A 13,484-nucleotide genomic window follows, 5' to 3' on the forward strand; every position below is an offset into this window, starting at 1 on the left:
ACGGAGGAAAAGGAGGGTTTTTCCATCCGCTGGCTAATTGGGGAAGGGGAGCGGGGCCAAAGCATCTGCCCTTTGCTCCGAGCAGTGCAGAGCAGGGGGTGGCACCCGGGGGGGTCCGGGGCGAGGGAGGATGGGGGCACACACACAGAGCTGCCTGTGGAAACGCCTCGGTTCTCCTATTTGCAAAAAAAAAAAGAGACGTGGATAATAATAATCATCGAGTCCCTGATGTCAGTAGGTAAATAACTCGCTACCAGTAGTGGGGATAAATAGCAAGCTGCCTTTGTCGAGTGCTTTGAGATCTCGAGGTGAAGAGCTCTACCTAATAAGCCCCAAGCATTCGCATTACGTTTATGATTATTGTTATTAAAGTGGAGAAACATTTTAATGTCAAAATTGCTCTTTTCCACCGAGTAGAGAAGAAAAAGAAACCAACACCACAGCAGCAGCATGTGGGGATTGTTTCCTGCACACCCGGGTCCCCCCCACATCCCCGGGGCGATGCCTGCAAAGGTGCAGGAGGCTGCACCCCACCGAGCACCATCGTGGGGACACCCTGGTGATGTGCGACATCCCAAAACCAGCTGTCATTGCCAAATACCTACGTGGCAGAGGTGAAGCTGCTTTCATGGGGCAGGCAAGAAGTGCTCACAGCGCTCCTGGAGCGAATCTCCTCCTGGGGAGGGCGGTCGGGCACTGGGATGGTGGAGCCCCCAACCCTGGGGGCATTTCAGGGAGGCGGGGACGCGGCACTAAGGGACGTGGCTCGGTGATGGGCCACCGCAGGTCAGGCTGGTGGCTGGGCTTGGTGGTCTGGAAGGTCCTTTCCAGCCTCTGTGATTCTTTCAGTGTGTTGAGGATCTGCTTTGAAGGGGCTGCCAACGCGAGCACGGCGGCAGCAGGCGCAACAGCAAAGGGCGAGAGCAGATGCGCCGTAAATCCCCGGGGGCTTCTGTTTGGAGAGGGGAGGACGCTCCGCCAGGTGATTTCAGCGAGCAAAAACCCGCCGCGGTCCAGCACGGGGACATCACCGGCACAAAATAAAACAGAGGACGGTGGGGAGCGAGCCCAAAGCGGGACAGAGCTGGCGCTGGGATGGGAAGGGAGGCCTGGGCCGGAGCGGTGCGCGCGTGTTGGGGCAGCGAGGGCCGGCATTAATTCTGCATGAGCCCGGCGCACGTTGCCATGGAGATCGGCGAGGCTGGCGCTCCCGCCGCGCCGCTCATCTGGTGCGCATCGACTGCTCGCCGGGCCCCCCCTCCCCGCCAGCAATATTAATTACGGCCCCGGGAGGCGGCACGGGGAGGACTGCGCTCCCCTGCGCTCGCGGCGCTGGGCACGTCTTCGTGGCCACGCCACCGCTGCCATACCATGGTCCCCTCCCGGCCGCCAGAACGAGTCCCCCCGAAGCACCCGAAGTTTCCCAGCCGGTGTGTTTTGAGAAGGGAAGGTCCTAAAGAAGCAGGGAGAGCGGCAGGCATCCCGTTTGGGAAGCCCTGCGATGCTCTCAGCTCCGCGAGGAGCGTGCTTGCACAGCTCCAGACATAACAGAGCTCAGGGAAGCCAAGCATCTCCTCCAGGACCACAGCCAGGGGGCTCAGCACCTCCAAACACGCTCCTGAGCAGAACCCCAGGAGCTTGGTGCCCACCAGCCCCAACCTTTCGGAGCCCAGCACCTGAAATTCCCCTTCCCGAGAGCCACCAAACCGTGCGCTGAGCGCTGCAGCCCCAGCTCCCCACCTGGAGCAAACAGCCCGGCCCCCGGGGCAGAGGAGGGGTGGGGAGAGCCGACCGCACGCTCCCGGAATTAAGAGAGGAGGGGGCGGCGAGACGACGAGCTTTTGGGAGATCTGAAAGCGAAATTTCGTGCTGGAGGCAGCGAGGTGGCGGCGAGGAAGGTGAAGGTGGTGCCGGGGGCGGGCAGGGCAGGGAGGAGGTTAAAGCCTCGCCTCCTCGGGATCTGAAACATCAAAGCCGCTCTCGCGAATCCAACACCATCTTAAAAGGCTCCCTCATTAATCTGTCACGAGCCCTGCTGCGAGAGCGGCTCCAAATCAGCTGGAAGGATTCATCAGCACAGAGGGGGGAGGTTTGGGAGGAGCCCCCGCGGCGGGGCCCTGCCCGTCCCAGCACACGGAACCCCCCCGGGGAGCTGCACAGCACCAAAACTCAGAGCCCACCGCGCACCGGGTGTGCACCCCGGTGGGACGCACGGGGGAGGCGAGGGGAAAACACCCGGGGATGGCTCCAAGCTGCTCCCACCCTCCTGCTCCGGCAGAATGGGGTGTTTACAAGGTGCTCCCACCCTCCTGCTCGAGCAGAACCGGGTGTTTACAAAGCAGGGAGCTGAGAGGCAAGGAGGGCTGCAGCCGGCTGGGTGCCTGCAGGGAGGACGGCTCCTCCCCAGCCGCAGCAGGTCCAAAGCCTGTCCCCATCTGTGCCACCGGGCCAGCGCAGCACGCTGCCCTTTGCTGCCCTTTCCCAAGGCTGCAGGCTCTGGCCAGCCCTTGCGCAAGGTCTGCACGCAGCTTGCTGCACCCAGGCTGCTGCCCCTTTCCCCCCCAGCCCAGCACCGGGCACCCCCAGCACCCCAAAAACGCGTGGCCACGTGTAACTACAGCCCCTGCTCTCGGCCAACGTCTCCCCGTCACCAAAACAGGTTTGTGTCACCGCAACCCGGGGACATGCTCCTGCAAAAAAAAAAAAAAAAGCAGTGCTCACTGGTCAGGGCGCCCTCTCGCAGAGCCCGGCCACGCGCGCTAACTCGGGAGCTGGCAGCGAGGCAAGCTGCCGGCAACAACCTCAGCACAACGAGACCGAGGGGAAGAGAAGACAGAGCTCTTCTTGGTGTTGTTTCTTGGTCACGAGGCTCTGAGACTAAACGGCATGTCTTGGGAGACGCGAGGCAGAGATAAGGGGACAGCAAGGTAAGTTTGAGGGATCGCAATCCTAGGGAGAAGTGGCAGCACCTGCTACGGTGCCCCCATCTGCTCCTCCTCCAGCGCTTAAGCCACCCAGTGTGAAAGCACATAAATTGATCCCCAAGAGAAAGCTCAAACTTTGCTGCGAATGGCGAAGAAAACGCTCTCGAGAGATCAAAAGTGGTGCCTTAACTGCTGCTGCCTCACCTACCGCTCAGCTGTTTGAAGAGCTGTGTTTACCGGCTCTCCTCTCCCCAGGGCAAACCTGCGCTGCTCCGACCTGGCTGGGCTGAAGCAGGAGCCCCGGCCGCATTTGGGGTGCGCAGGGGGGACACGCCAAATGTTTCGGGTCACCACGGTGCTGGCGTCCCCGTCAGATGTCCCCACCTCGTGCCCCCGTAAGCACGTCGAGCGCTGCGCCCCTGGCCTGGCACAGCACGTTGGGCTGGCGTCGCTCCGTCCGCACTCAGAAGAAAAATGGGTGTCCGGCCCTCTCCGATGTTTCCAAACCCACCGAGACGGGACCTGAGCCTTTCCCACAGCTGCCTGGCACCTGCAGAGGTGCGCGGATGCCAGCAGAAGGTGGCACCCCCCAAGCGAGCCATCCACCAGGGATGCCAGCCAGAGGAAAGCTCTGGCTTATCCTCACCAAGAATGGGACCGTGCAAGGGCACGGTGGGAGCTGAATTTGCTCTCCCTGAGCAAATCCCCCAAACGATTTCATCTCCTGCAAGCGACCCCACCAAAGGGATGCCGCAAAGAGGGCTCCAGCCTCTCCTCGCGGATGCCGGAGGAACGAGGAGCAGGGGTGGCACCCTCCGGATCCTCGCCCCAGGGGGTGCAGGAGGGCGCAGCCACCCCGCACTGCACCTGCCTCAACCCCAAAAAAACACAGCCAGCCCCGGGGGGGCTGCGGCTGAGCCAACACCGCCCCCGCTCCCCCTGGTGCAGGGAACGGAGGAGCATCAACCAGCACGGGCTGCTCCAACCAGCACCCAAGTCAGCCACCAGCACCTTACCAGGTCACCTCTTTGCCCCCTCTACCCAAAAAAAAAGCCCCCCCAGGACCACGAGGTGCACAAGGATGCGCCTCACCTGGCCAGGCAGCACTTTCCCATCCCCACTGGGGACCAGAGATTTTTGGGAGCGTGGCATCTGCCTGGGCCGGGCTGCTCATATTTTGGAGCCCCAAGCTAGGAGTTACACCTACGTGCGTTTTTATTTTTCGCTTTAGATGTCTCCACCGGTCCAATTATAGATTAATCACATTTTATCTCGCATCCGTTTCTCCCCCGCCTCCTTCCCCGCCCCCATCGGCGAAGGAAAAGAGAGAAACAAACGGGTTATTAATTGGCTGCAGTTCTCTGCCGGGCTCTTATCTGGGCACATGAAACGAGGGAGGGTGGGGAAGAGGTGGCTGAGGAGCCTGCCAGCAGAAAGCAGGGCACTTTAAGCCGGATTTTCAAAGAAAACACAGCTCGTACGGTGCCATCAGCTGAGCACATGCTGGCAGCGTGGCCTTGGAGAGCAAAGCTCCACGAGTGTGGGGATCTGGGGGGCTTTGGCGAGCCGTACCGCACCGGGCAAGGTCGGCACCTGGAGGATTGCCCGGTGCTGGTAAGAGGGGATGGGAAGGCTGGGGAGCTGTGTTACGGTCCCCCAAAATTTGCACGCCCTCACCATTTCTGGCCAGGGCAGCGGAGGTAGCGGGTGTCCAGCTGAGCACCGCTTTGCACTCTGCTCTTGGTGCTGGAAAAGCTGGCACCGCCGAAATCCCTGCTCCCCAACCCACAGCCCGCGGTGCAGGGTGACTTCTGCCTGCTCAGGTGTAACCTCCTGCCGCCACGAGCCTGCACAACCCACCCCAACCCCTTCCCAGCCAGACCAGGACCTGCCCAGCAGCGGCCGTGCGCAGGGAAACACCACGTCCCCATCGCCCATGTGGTGGGCATCCCTTCCCACGTGTCCTGCAGGGGTCTCGGGGCAGGGAAGGATGTGGCTGCCTGGCCACATGCATAAAACCCAGTGAGACACCGAGGGGATGAGCGCAGTGCAACCCCAGAGCTCAGCGCCGCTGCTTGGCAAGCTGAAGGTCCCTTTCCCCAGTCCCCACGGCCCCAGCAGACAAACCAGCAGAGCTGCTGGGAGCACCCGGACCACCCCATCTCCTCCTCCAGCCCTTCCCCACCTCCAGGACGGGCTGCTGCGTCGCGCAAGCAGCAGCGCAAGGAGTGAGGATCTGCCATCCCTCCTGGCCCGAGGGGGAAAAACATCCCCGGGGAGGGCGAGGGCAGGGAGCACGGCATCGTCAGCTGCTCTGCTCCGGGCACAGAGGCTGCAAAATAGATCACTGGGTCACAGAGCCTCCGCGGCAGCTGCGGGGAGCACGAGAGGCTCCGTTGGCTTCCAGGGGAAGCAAGCTCCAGGGAGCTGAAGGGGTACTTACCATCTCGTGGGGTCGGCGGGGTCTGGGTAAAATAGCTATTGGGCTTGTCTGCAAAGAAAAAAAAAAACAGGGGGCTATCAGCGGGGTTAGCGCACGCAGTGCCCTCCTCCCCCCAGCCTCTATTCATGGGTTCGGGGCTGGGGTTTCATCCCTCCAACACCCCTCCCGTGCAGGGAGCACCTGCAGCAAGGAGGGAGCAGCAGGAGCAGCCCCAGGAGCCCCGTCCCTCCCGCTGCCGTCGGCGGAGCATCTCTGGCAGCAGCGCTCCTCGGTGCCATTTGGCCAGGGCTGCAGCGCAAACCCCGCTGGGCCGTGCCGCCCGAGCACCGGTCCAGCGCCGGGGTCGAGCAAGGACAGCAGCGGGGGAGCGAGGGGGGGGGAGAAAGGGGCAGCAGCAGGTGAAATAGCCCAAGGATGGGGCTGGAGCAAGGCGGCACAGCCTCGCCGTCGGCCAGCCCTCTGCTTTTGGGAAACCAGAGGGGTTTCTCTTGGGCAGCTGGCTCCACAGACCCTGCCACCCTGTGCCAAAACGCCGTGTAGGAAGCGCTGTGCTCACGGTGCCAAAGCCGGGCGGTGGCAGAGGGTGCACGGCTCCTCACCGCCCTGTTTCCCTCCTACCTCCTGCGCCCCGCTCCGGGCAGGTCTTTTTAAACCCATCCGTTTTGCCACTTTTCCATCACACACACGCCGGGAAGCGGCGCGCCCCGAAGCTGGAAGATCCCAGCTGGGTGCTGGGGGCTTTCCAGCACTGGGGAGGTCGAAGGCGCCGAGGGCGAGCACCCACCTGCGCCAGGACGAGGCCACAGCGCGGCACCAGGAGCTGCCAGCAACACGTGGGCGTGCACGACGCGCTCGGCCACGCCAGGGAGCAAACCAAGAGCCTAACCACGGGGAAAAAAAAGCCCCCCCCACCTCGCCCCCAACCTCCTGCTGATCCTTCCTGCCCTCCCTCGCCCTGCCCTCCCTCGCGGCCGGGGGGGGAGGCACCTACAGTTATTGAGGAAGAGCAGCACGGCAAATCCCAGCGTGGAGGTGGCCAGGAGGATGAGGCAGATGTTGCAGGGGATCATGAAGTACCGCACCACCAGGGAGACCTTGTGCTGGTACAGCCGGTCCCGCTCCAAGGCCCCCGGTGCCATGGGGTACTGGCAAGCCGTCATGCTGGGCCGTCACGCCGCAGGCCAAAGCTCGACCCGCCGGCGACCCATCCAAGGCAGAGCAGCCACGAGGCTCACGCGGACGCCCTCCGGCCCCGATTCTTTGACAGCTGCAAGCCCCAGGCTTCCCCAGAGGTTCCCATCCTCCAGGAGCAGGAGGGCGAAGAGGCTTGGCGGCACCTTCAGCAGCGAGCGTTTGGCCCTGCGCCGGCCATCCCGGCTCCGAGGGTGCTCCCGAGGGAGCCCTGTGCCCCCCTGCTCAGCAATCCTCCCCCCTCCAGCCGGGGGGGCGTCAATCCACGGGTGCCGACGGGCAGCAGCAGGCTGAGCGGCTCGGAGATGAAGCGCCAAGAGCTCAACTTGTGCTGCCGAGCCCGCCGGGACGGGGTGGTAGGAGGGAACCGGGGGGCCACGCCGCGGCACCCCCTCACACCGGTGCCTGTGAGCAGGGCTGGGAAAGGAGCAGCGGGGGGGGGACCAGCACGGGACCCCCCTCTCAGCCTCCGTGTCCTCCCGACGGGAGGCTCAGCCTCCGGGCTTGCTCCGGGGATGCCGCCGCTCCTCCGTGCGCGGTCCGGGCGCCTCCTGCAGCCGCAGCTCCTCGGGGCGGGCGCACCCGCGATCCCCGACCCCGCGGGGAGGGTTTCGGGGGGACCCCGGCAGGCTGCGGCTCCTTTCACGGCGACTGCAAATCCATCCCCGCTGGGCTCTGCTTTCTCACGGAGCAGCCGGCGCTCAGCTCTCCCCCGCCGCCTCGCCAGCTCTCCGGCACCCTCCCAGCCCTCCGGCGAGCAGGAAGGGGCCACCGCCTCGCTGGTCCCCCTCCGCGGGCTGTCACCTCGCCGGCAAGGAGCACGCTGCCTGCTGTCACCTCCCAGGTGGCCGGGGCGAGCCAGCTCCCCTGCTCACGCTGCTGTGACATGCCAGTCCGTCGCGGAGAGGTCCCCGTCCCTCGCCGAGCCGGGCATCAAGAGAGCACCGAGCGCTGCCGGGGCGAGCAGCGGCTGCCTGTGCCCGGTGTGCGCTGTGACAGCTCGGGGTCCCGATCCGCGGAGCCAGACAATAAAACAGCAAGGGGAATAAAAAAAAAAAAAAAAAAAAAAGAAAGCCAAGTCTGCGTCCCCGCCTGCCCCACGCCCTGAAGTTTCTCCGCCTCGCTCGGCTCCTGCAAGCCCAAGTCCCTCCGGAGAGGAGCAGCCGTCCCTCCCCGGCGTCGCGCCGCCGACAAAGGGGGATGAGGAAGAAGAGGAGGGCGAGGAGGAAGGACGCCGGGCTGCTCGCCTCGCCCGTGCCCGCGGTTGAGAGCAGGAGGCTCGAACAAAGGCTGCGGGCAGCGTTCTGCCCCGGCGGTTCCTCGGTGGGCAGGAGCACAAAGGCGGCGGGGAGGACGCGGGGGACCTCAGCTCGGGTCCTCGCCCCCCGCCACCGCTCCGCGGCCACCTGTGAGCATCCCGCTGCTCGCCCCCAGGAGATGGAGCGGGGTCTTCCTCGCCCTGCTCCCCGGGGAGAGCACGGGAAGGGGAAAAAAAATAATAAAAAAAAATCCCTCTCCTCCGCCTCTTTCCCCCCACCCCCTTCGCCTTTTCATTCGTGAACTAAAGATGTTGGGAGAGGCGGGGACTGCGCTGTCAAAACTCATTATGCCTCCCCCGGCAGCGCCTCTGCCCCGCGCCCCCTCCCCGCTCCGCCCGACCCCCAGGACGGCAGCAGGACTTGGGCGAAGTGGCCAAAGGAGCAGAGAATAAAAAACAGTGATTGAAAAAAAAAAAAAAATCAGGCATTTTTAAGACGTGTATTCCAGAGAGGTGGAATTATACACGCTGGAATGCTCCGAGACGGGGAGGGAAGGACGAGGGGGACCACACGTGGCCAAAATGCTGCCCCTGTGGGATCAGCCCCGCTGTGACCACCCAGGGTTTTTTGGGAACAGCACCAAGGCTGCAAGGACCCGGCAGGAGCTGGGACCTGGTGCACGCTCGGGGTCCATCAGCTGGGTGGGGTGGAGGAGAGGGTGCACGAGAAAAAGGAGGTGCTGGGACGGGGACGCGCGGTCACCGCCTGCCCTGGGCAGGATACAGCCAGCAAGGGGACGCAGAGGACAAAAACAGGGCTGGGAGCCAGGGGGCACGGCCAAGAGATGAGTTTCTGGAGTCCAGCAGTGGGGTAAAAGCAAAAGCAGGGCAGGACAGCCCCCAGCACCACACACCCAGAGCGCCGCGACCTGCCGAGGGCTCCGTGCTCCTTAGCAAAGGTGCTGAGCTCCCCCGCACGACGGAGCAGCTCTGGATATCACAGAGAAATCCCCCTCTGGGAATTTCTGGGGCAGCACACAAGGGGCTGAGCCCTTCCCGAAAAGGGGCAGAGCGCCCTGGCTCTTTCCCCTGGGTCACCTCCCTGCAGCCTGGCCCCGCTCTCAGCATCCTTCTGCTCTTCCCGCGCGCGCAGGTGCCAAAATCTCCTGCCTTTGCATCCCCCTGCGTTTTTACCCACGCAGATCAGCCAAGACAAGGAGCAGACACGAAAACAGCTAAAAGGGTGACAAAGCCCCTCTGGGGTCCCTTGGCTTGTCCCAGAAGAGCCGCCCGGCCAGCCCCCCCTCGGGCACAGCCGTTCTCCCTCTGTTACGGGGGAGAAAACGTCATCTCGGCGCTCATCCCTGTCCCCCCCCTCTGCCCAGCCCTCTAAATGAAAGCGTTCGGCACACGAAGGCCTCCGCGTGGCCACCGGCCTCTTGAAAGGCTGCTGCCGCTAATGGGGTTATTTCTGGGCTCTCACAGCGAGGATGTCACAGCTGCTGCCAAAAATGCTGCAGGCGGGCAGGAGGGGGCTGGGAGGGGGCCGCCGCCGGGTGGGGACGGCAGGGTCCTGCTGCTCCGAGCCCAATTTTTGGGGCAGCACAGGGCTCGGGGCGACAGTCCTGGCCCCCGTGGGTTGTCCTGCACATCCGGAGGATGCTCACCTGCACCTGGTGGGACACAACCCTGCGGTTCCTTGGGAAGAGAGACCACCAGGACCTGTTTCAATCCCTTCACTTCCCTCCTTCTCCATCCCGAAAGCCAGCTCCCGACCCGAAATCCCCAAACCCGGCGCAGTTTGGGGCTCGGGCTGACAGCTGTCAGTCCGTCCCTCCCCAGCGAAGCAGGGAGCCCGTGCCGAAGCCCCCAGCTCCTGCCAGGCTGATTCCCCACCTGGCTCCCTTCTGGCTAATCCCGTTTGGCAGCGAGCTAATTGGGATTTATCTGACAGCACCCAGCGCCTCGAGAGCCATTTCGCGCTCCCTCCTGGGGAGGAGGAGGAGGAGGGAGCCCGCGGAAGGCGCTCGCTTTCCTCCCTTCCCCATCCCCTCCTGCAGTTTTAGAGGCTAATTACCGGCATTACGGCGAGACGGGAGAGGGAGGGGGAGAAAGTGGGGATTTTAATTATTTCATTTAACACTTGGCAGGACCCGGCTCGGCTCCTGCTGAGCAGCGCTTGGAAATAAAGAGCTTTTAAACCCTGTCAAGGGGAGAAGGGGGGGGGGGAGCGGGTCACAGCCCCGCCGGCCACGCTCCGAGCATCCATCCTTGCACACCCCTCCGTTAACCGGTGCTCCCCCCCCAAAAAGCAGGGAGCCCACCTCTCCTCCACTTCGCCCCAGTACGCAACAGGGAATGGGTTTTATGGAGTCCCCGCGACCTCTCTCAACAATTAAAAACAAAAGAGAAAGATGCAATAAAACGAGGCGCGCGCGCAGAAACCCGAGGGCGGCTATAGCACCGATGCTGCTGCCCCGAAGCGGGTGCGGAGCAGAGCAGGATGGTCCTGGGGAGGGGGGCGATGCGGCTCGGTGCTACAGCCCCGCATCCACCCGCTGCTCTGCCCGGGGACAGCTCCCTGCTGCAGGACCCGCATGAGATCGGCCCCTGGGCTGGATATTGGGGTCTGAGGCCGGCTGATGAGCCGCGGCCCCCTGACCCTAATTGAGGACGGGGGCCTGCCCTGACCCTAATTGAGGCCAAGGGTCTGGGAGCCCCCCTCCCCGAGCTGCACCCAGCCCCAGCACGCCCCGGGCACCACCAGCCCGAGAGCAGGCAGCTCCTCTCGCAGTCTCACAGTGCCACCTGCCGCTCTCGCCGCACAAATTCGGGATGTGCGTGGAGGCAAGGAGCCCTGGCCAAGCCGGGTACAGCACTCCGGGGCTGCTCACTGCACCCGGATCCATGTGGCAAGGGGGCAGGATGCAGGGGGTGATCTCACAGCAGCACAAGGAGGTGAGGAAAAGGAAGCCTGCCCCTTGCTGGGGGGGCAAACAGAGCGTTCAAACACTTCTGGAAGCATCATCCTGCCCCGAATTCCCATCATCCAGAAGCTGCTGCTGCTTTCCCGGGACAGCATCAGCTCCCTCCCCGGTGGGAGAGCCCTGCCCGGCTGCTGGAGCGGCTGGGAAGGAACTGGTCAAGCTGAAGTCCTCCGGGATGCAACACGACAAACGGGAAAATAACCAGCAAAAAAAAAAAAAAGTGAAACGGAGAAAGAAACCTCCAGCAGCTTTCTGGAGCGAACAGCCGGGAGGCTAAAATTAGTGGGTACTGCCGGCACCCCGGCTACCTCCCCGCAGAGGAAGCAGCTGCCACCCGAGTGCTTCCAGACAGCGGGGGACATCCCTCGGCAGCACAGCCGGGGGCACGCTTCGGGCACATTTCACCCAAAAGAGCAACGCTGGCTGGATTTTGGGTACGGCGCCGACCTCGCTGAGGGCTCAGGGTCCTGAGACCGCAGGAGCAAAGCCCAGCTGCGGCAGCGGGGGAGGGTGCAGCCCAGGTTCCTGGTGGTGGTGCTCAGCCAAACCCAGAGCAGGGTGTCTCCTTGGGGCGAGCAAAGCCCCCTCCAGCTACGCGGTGTTAGAGCAAGGGGAAAAGAAGAAAGCGTTGAGCACACCCCGGGAAAGGAGGAATGATGCGTGTCCAGCTGCGTGTTGGCTCACACATGCCCTCAGGAGGCTCCAAGAGGATTGGGAAGGCACGGGGAGCCCCAAAACCCCACAAGGGAACAGCCCCTTGTCCTCTGAGCAGCACAGGTCCTGCTCGGGGGCTTGGGTTTTTGGTGGGCACACACCGAGGGGGACCCCAGGAACCCTCTTCCCCTCTGTCTGGCAGGGACGAAAGCCAGCAGCACCCAGCCCTCGTGCTGTCAGCCGTACGCAGCTCTGAGTAATTTACACCGGGTTGCAAGCAGCGAGTAGCACCCAGCCCACCGTGGGGAGCGGGTCCCAGCTATGGGATGAGCAGCGATATAGGATGAGCAGCAGCGTGCAGCACCGGGTGCGAGCATCCCACGGCTGCGAGGCCGGGGGAGCGATAACCAGCAGGGGATGCTGTCGGCTTGGATAGCATCTCTCCTCACTGCTCCGCGCCCAGAGAGGCGCAGGGTGCAGGCTGGGTGCAGGCGGCTCGCAAGAAAACTTTTACGTCCCCCCGCTCACCCTTCGGTGCCTTTCACAACAAGGGCGCGTTTCCAACGCACGCCTCCGGATCTGCACGACACAGCCTACATGTCGCACGTTAACGAGGGGCAGGGAACGGGGAGGAAGAGGAGCAAAACCGCCTTTAAACACTTCCTCAGCGCCCCCCCCAAGGCCGAGCTGCTCGCCTCCGTGCCACCCCACATCCCACCCCAACGCCAGCGCCCCGCAGCTCCGTGCGCCCGTCAGGCTCGGGCACGCGGCAGTGGGATGCCAGGCAGTCTGCCGGCCCCAGCCACGTGCCCAGCACCTTCCTCCCACCCTCTCAGCCCCCCAACAAAGCAGCCGGCCTCCAGGCCACGAGGAGGGCGGCATTCCCAGCCCCGGGGATCCCCGGGAAGCGGGCACCCGGCCAGCGGCACGCGGCCGCGCCGCACGCCCTTCGCTCCGCTCCCAGCCCGGGGCACAGGCAGGGGTTGTGTTAATGAGCAGGACCCAAAGGAGCAGCTCGAGGCAGAGCTGCTGGGCACTGCGGCTTTCCCCCAGCCAGCCCGGGAAGGTGGTGACAGTGAAAAGATGAAGCAGGGCATGAGACAAGCGCTAGGTGAGAGGCGGCCGTGCTTAGATCACAGTTTCGCAGCCCGTGGGGACGCGGCAGGCAGCGTTTGCTTTTGGCAAGGTCGGTGGCAAGCCAATCGAGCCCAGGGAACAACATCGGGCTGGGCAGGGAGTAGGAAGGGAGAGCTTTGGGCGGGAGGCAGCTCCTCAAACTGTGATCTAAAAGCAATAGCTCCCCCCGGGGCAAGCGCACGGGGATGGGCGTCCCTGCACCCACAGCCCCCGAAGGGTCCTATTGCTCCGGCACGTCCCGCGGGGATGGAAACATGAGAGGCACTAGCCGGTGAGTTTGATGGTGGATGGAAATAATAAATGGTATTTTTTTTTTTTACGTGACACACCACCACTTACCAGCGAGAAGCTTCCTATGTTCTTTAGTAAGCGGGGGGAGGAGAAAAAGGAGAGAACAAAACAGTTAGAACAGGACAACAGGCAGCCACCCAACGCTCTCCGGCCCCCCCACCGGGTCCCCTCCTCCAGCCCCGTCCCGCAAACCCCTGCCAGGGGGGTCCCCGTCCCCAGCACTGACCACATGCAAACGACAAGAAAACCCTCAGCCCTGGCTGATGGTGGCTCTCGGCCACGCAGGACGAGGTTCGACAGTCCCTTGATCCACGGAGAACGTTACAAAGGCAGCTAAAGGAAGCCCTGCAGAAGGTAGTGAGCCCCAAAAGCCAAGGAGCATCAACCCGTGTGCCCTGTCAATGTAAGATTTTTCTGAAACCAGGTTCCTGCTTTGGAAATGTTCAGCCTGGGGCGAGCCACAGCCACATCAACCTCCCCATACCAGACCCTACCAAGGATCAGCTGCTTCTTACTCGGCTGGAAGGAGCACGTCCTTTAGTAGCTTGATGCCTCCTGTCCAAACGCATCACACCTGAGCCCGAATTAGCCTTCGAAGT

At 63.4% G+C, this 13,484-nt stretch overlaps 1 protein-coding gene across 5 annotated transcripts in view; it reads right to left on the reverse strand.

Moving 5' to 3' along the window:
• Window positions 1–13,484, reverse strand: part of AGRN (agrin) — an 81,175-nt gene that overhangs the window by 35,481 nt on the left and 32,210 nt on the right. For 2 of the 5 annotated variants that reach the window (XM_083802500.1, XM_083802499.1), the window contains exons 3-4: window positions 12,934–12,954; window positions 5,368–5,415 (exon numbers count right to left, since the gene is read on the reverse strand). The exons of 1 other annotated variant lie outside the window; for it this stretch is intronic. In XM_083802500.1, the coding sequence (XP_083658626.1) occupies window positions 5,368–5,415; window positions 12,934–12,954 (69 nt within the window). Of the gene's footprint in view, window positions 1–5,367; window positions 5,416–6,358; window positions 8,089–12,933; window positions 12,955–13,484 lie in introns of those variants that run through there. 2 more of the 5 variants (XM_083802503.1, XM_083802501.1) reach the window with 2 other exon arrangements.

Source organism: Anser anser, assembly GCF_964211835.1.
Source record: "Anser anser genome assembly, chromosome: 17".
Taxonomy (NCBI): domain Eukaryota; kingdom Metazoa; phylum Chordata; class Aves; order Anseriformes; family Anatidae; genus Anser; species Anser anser.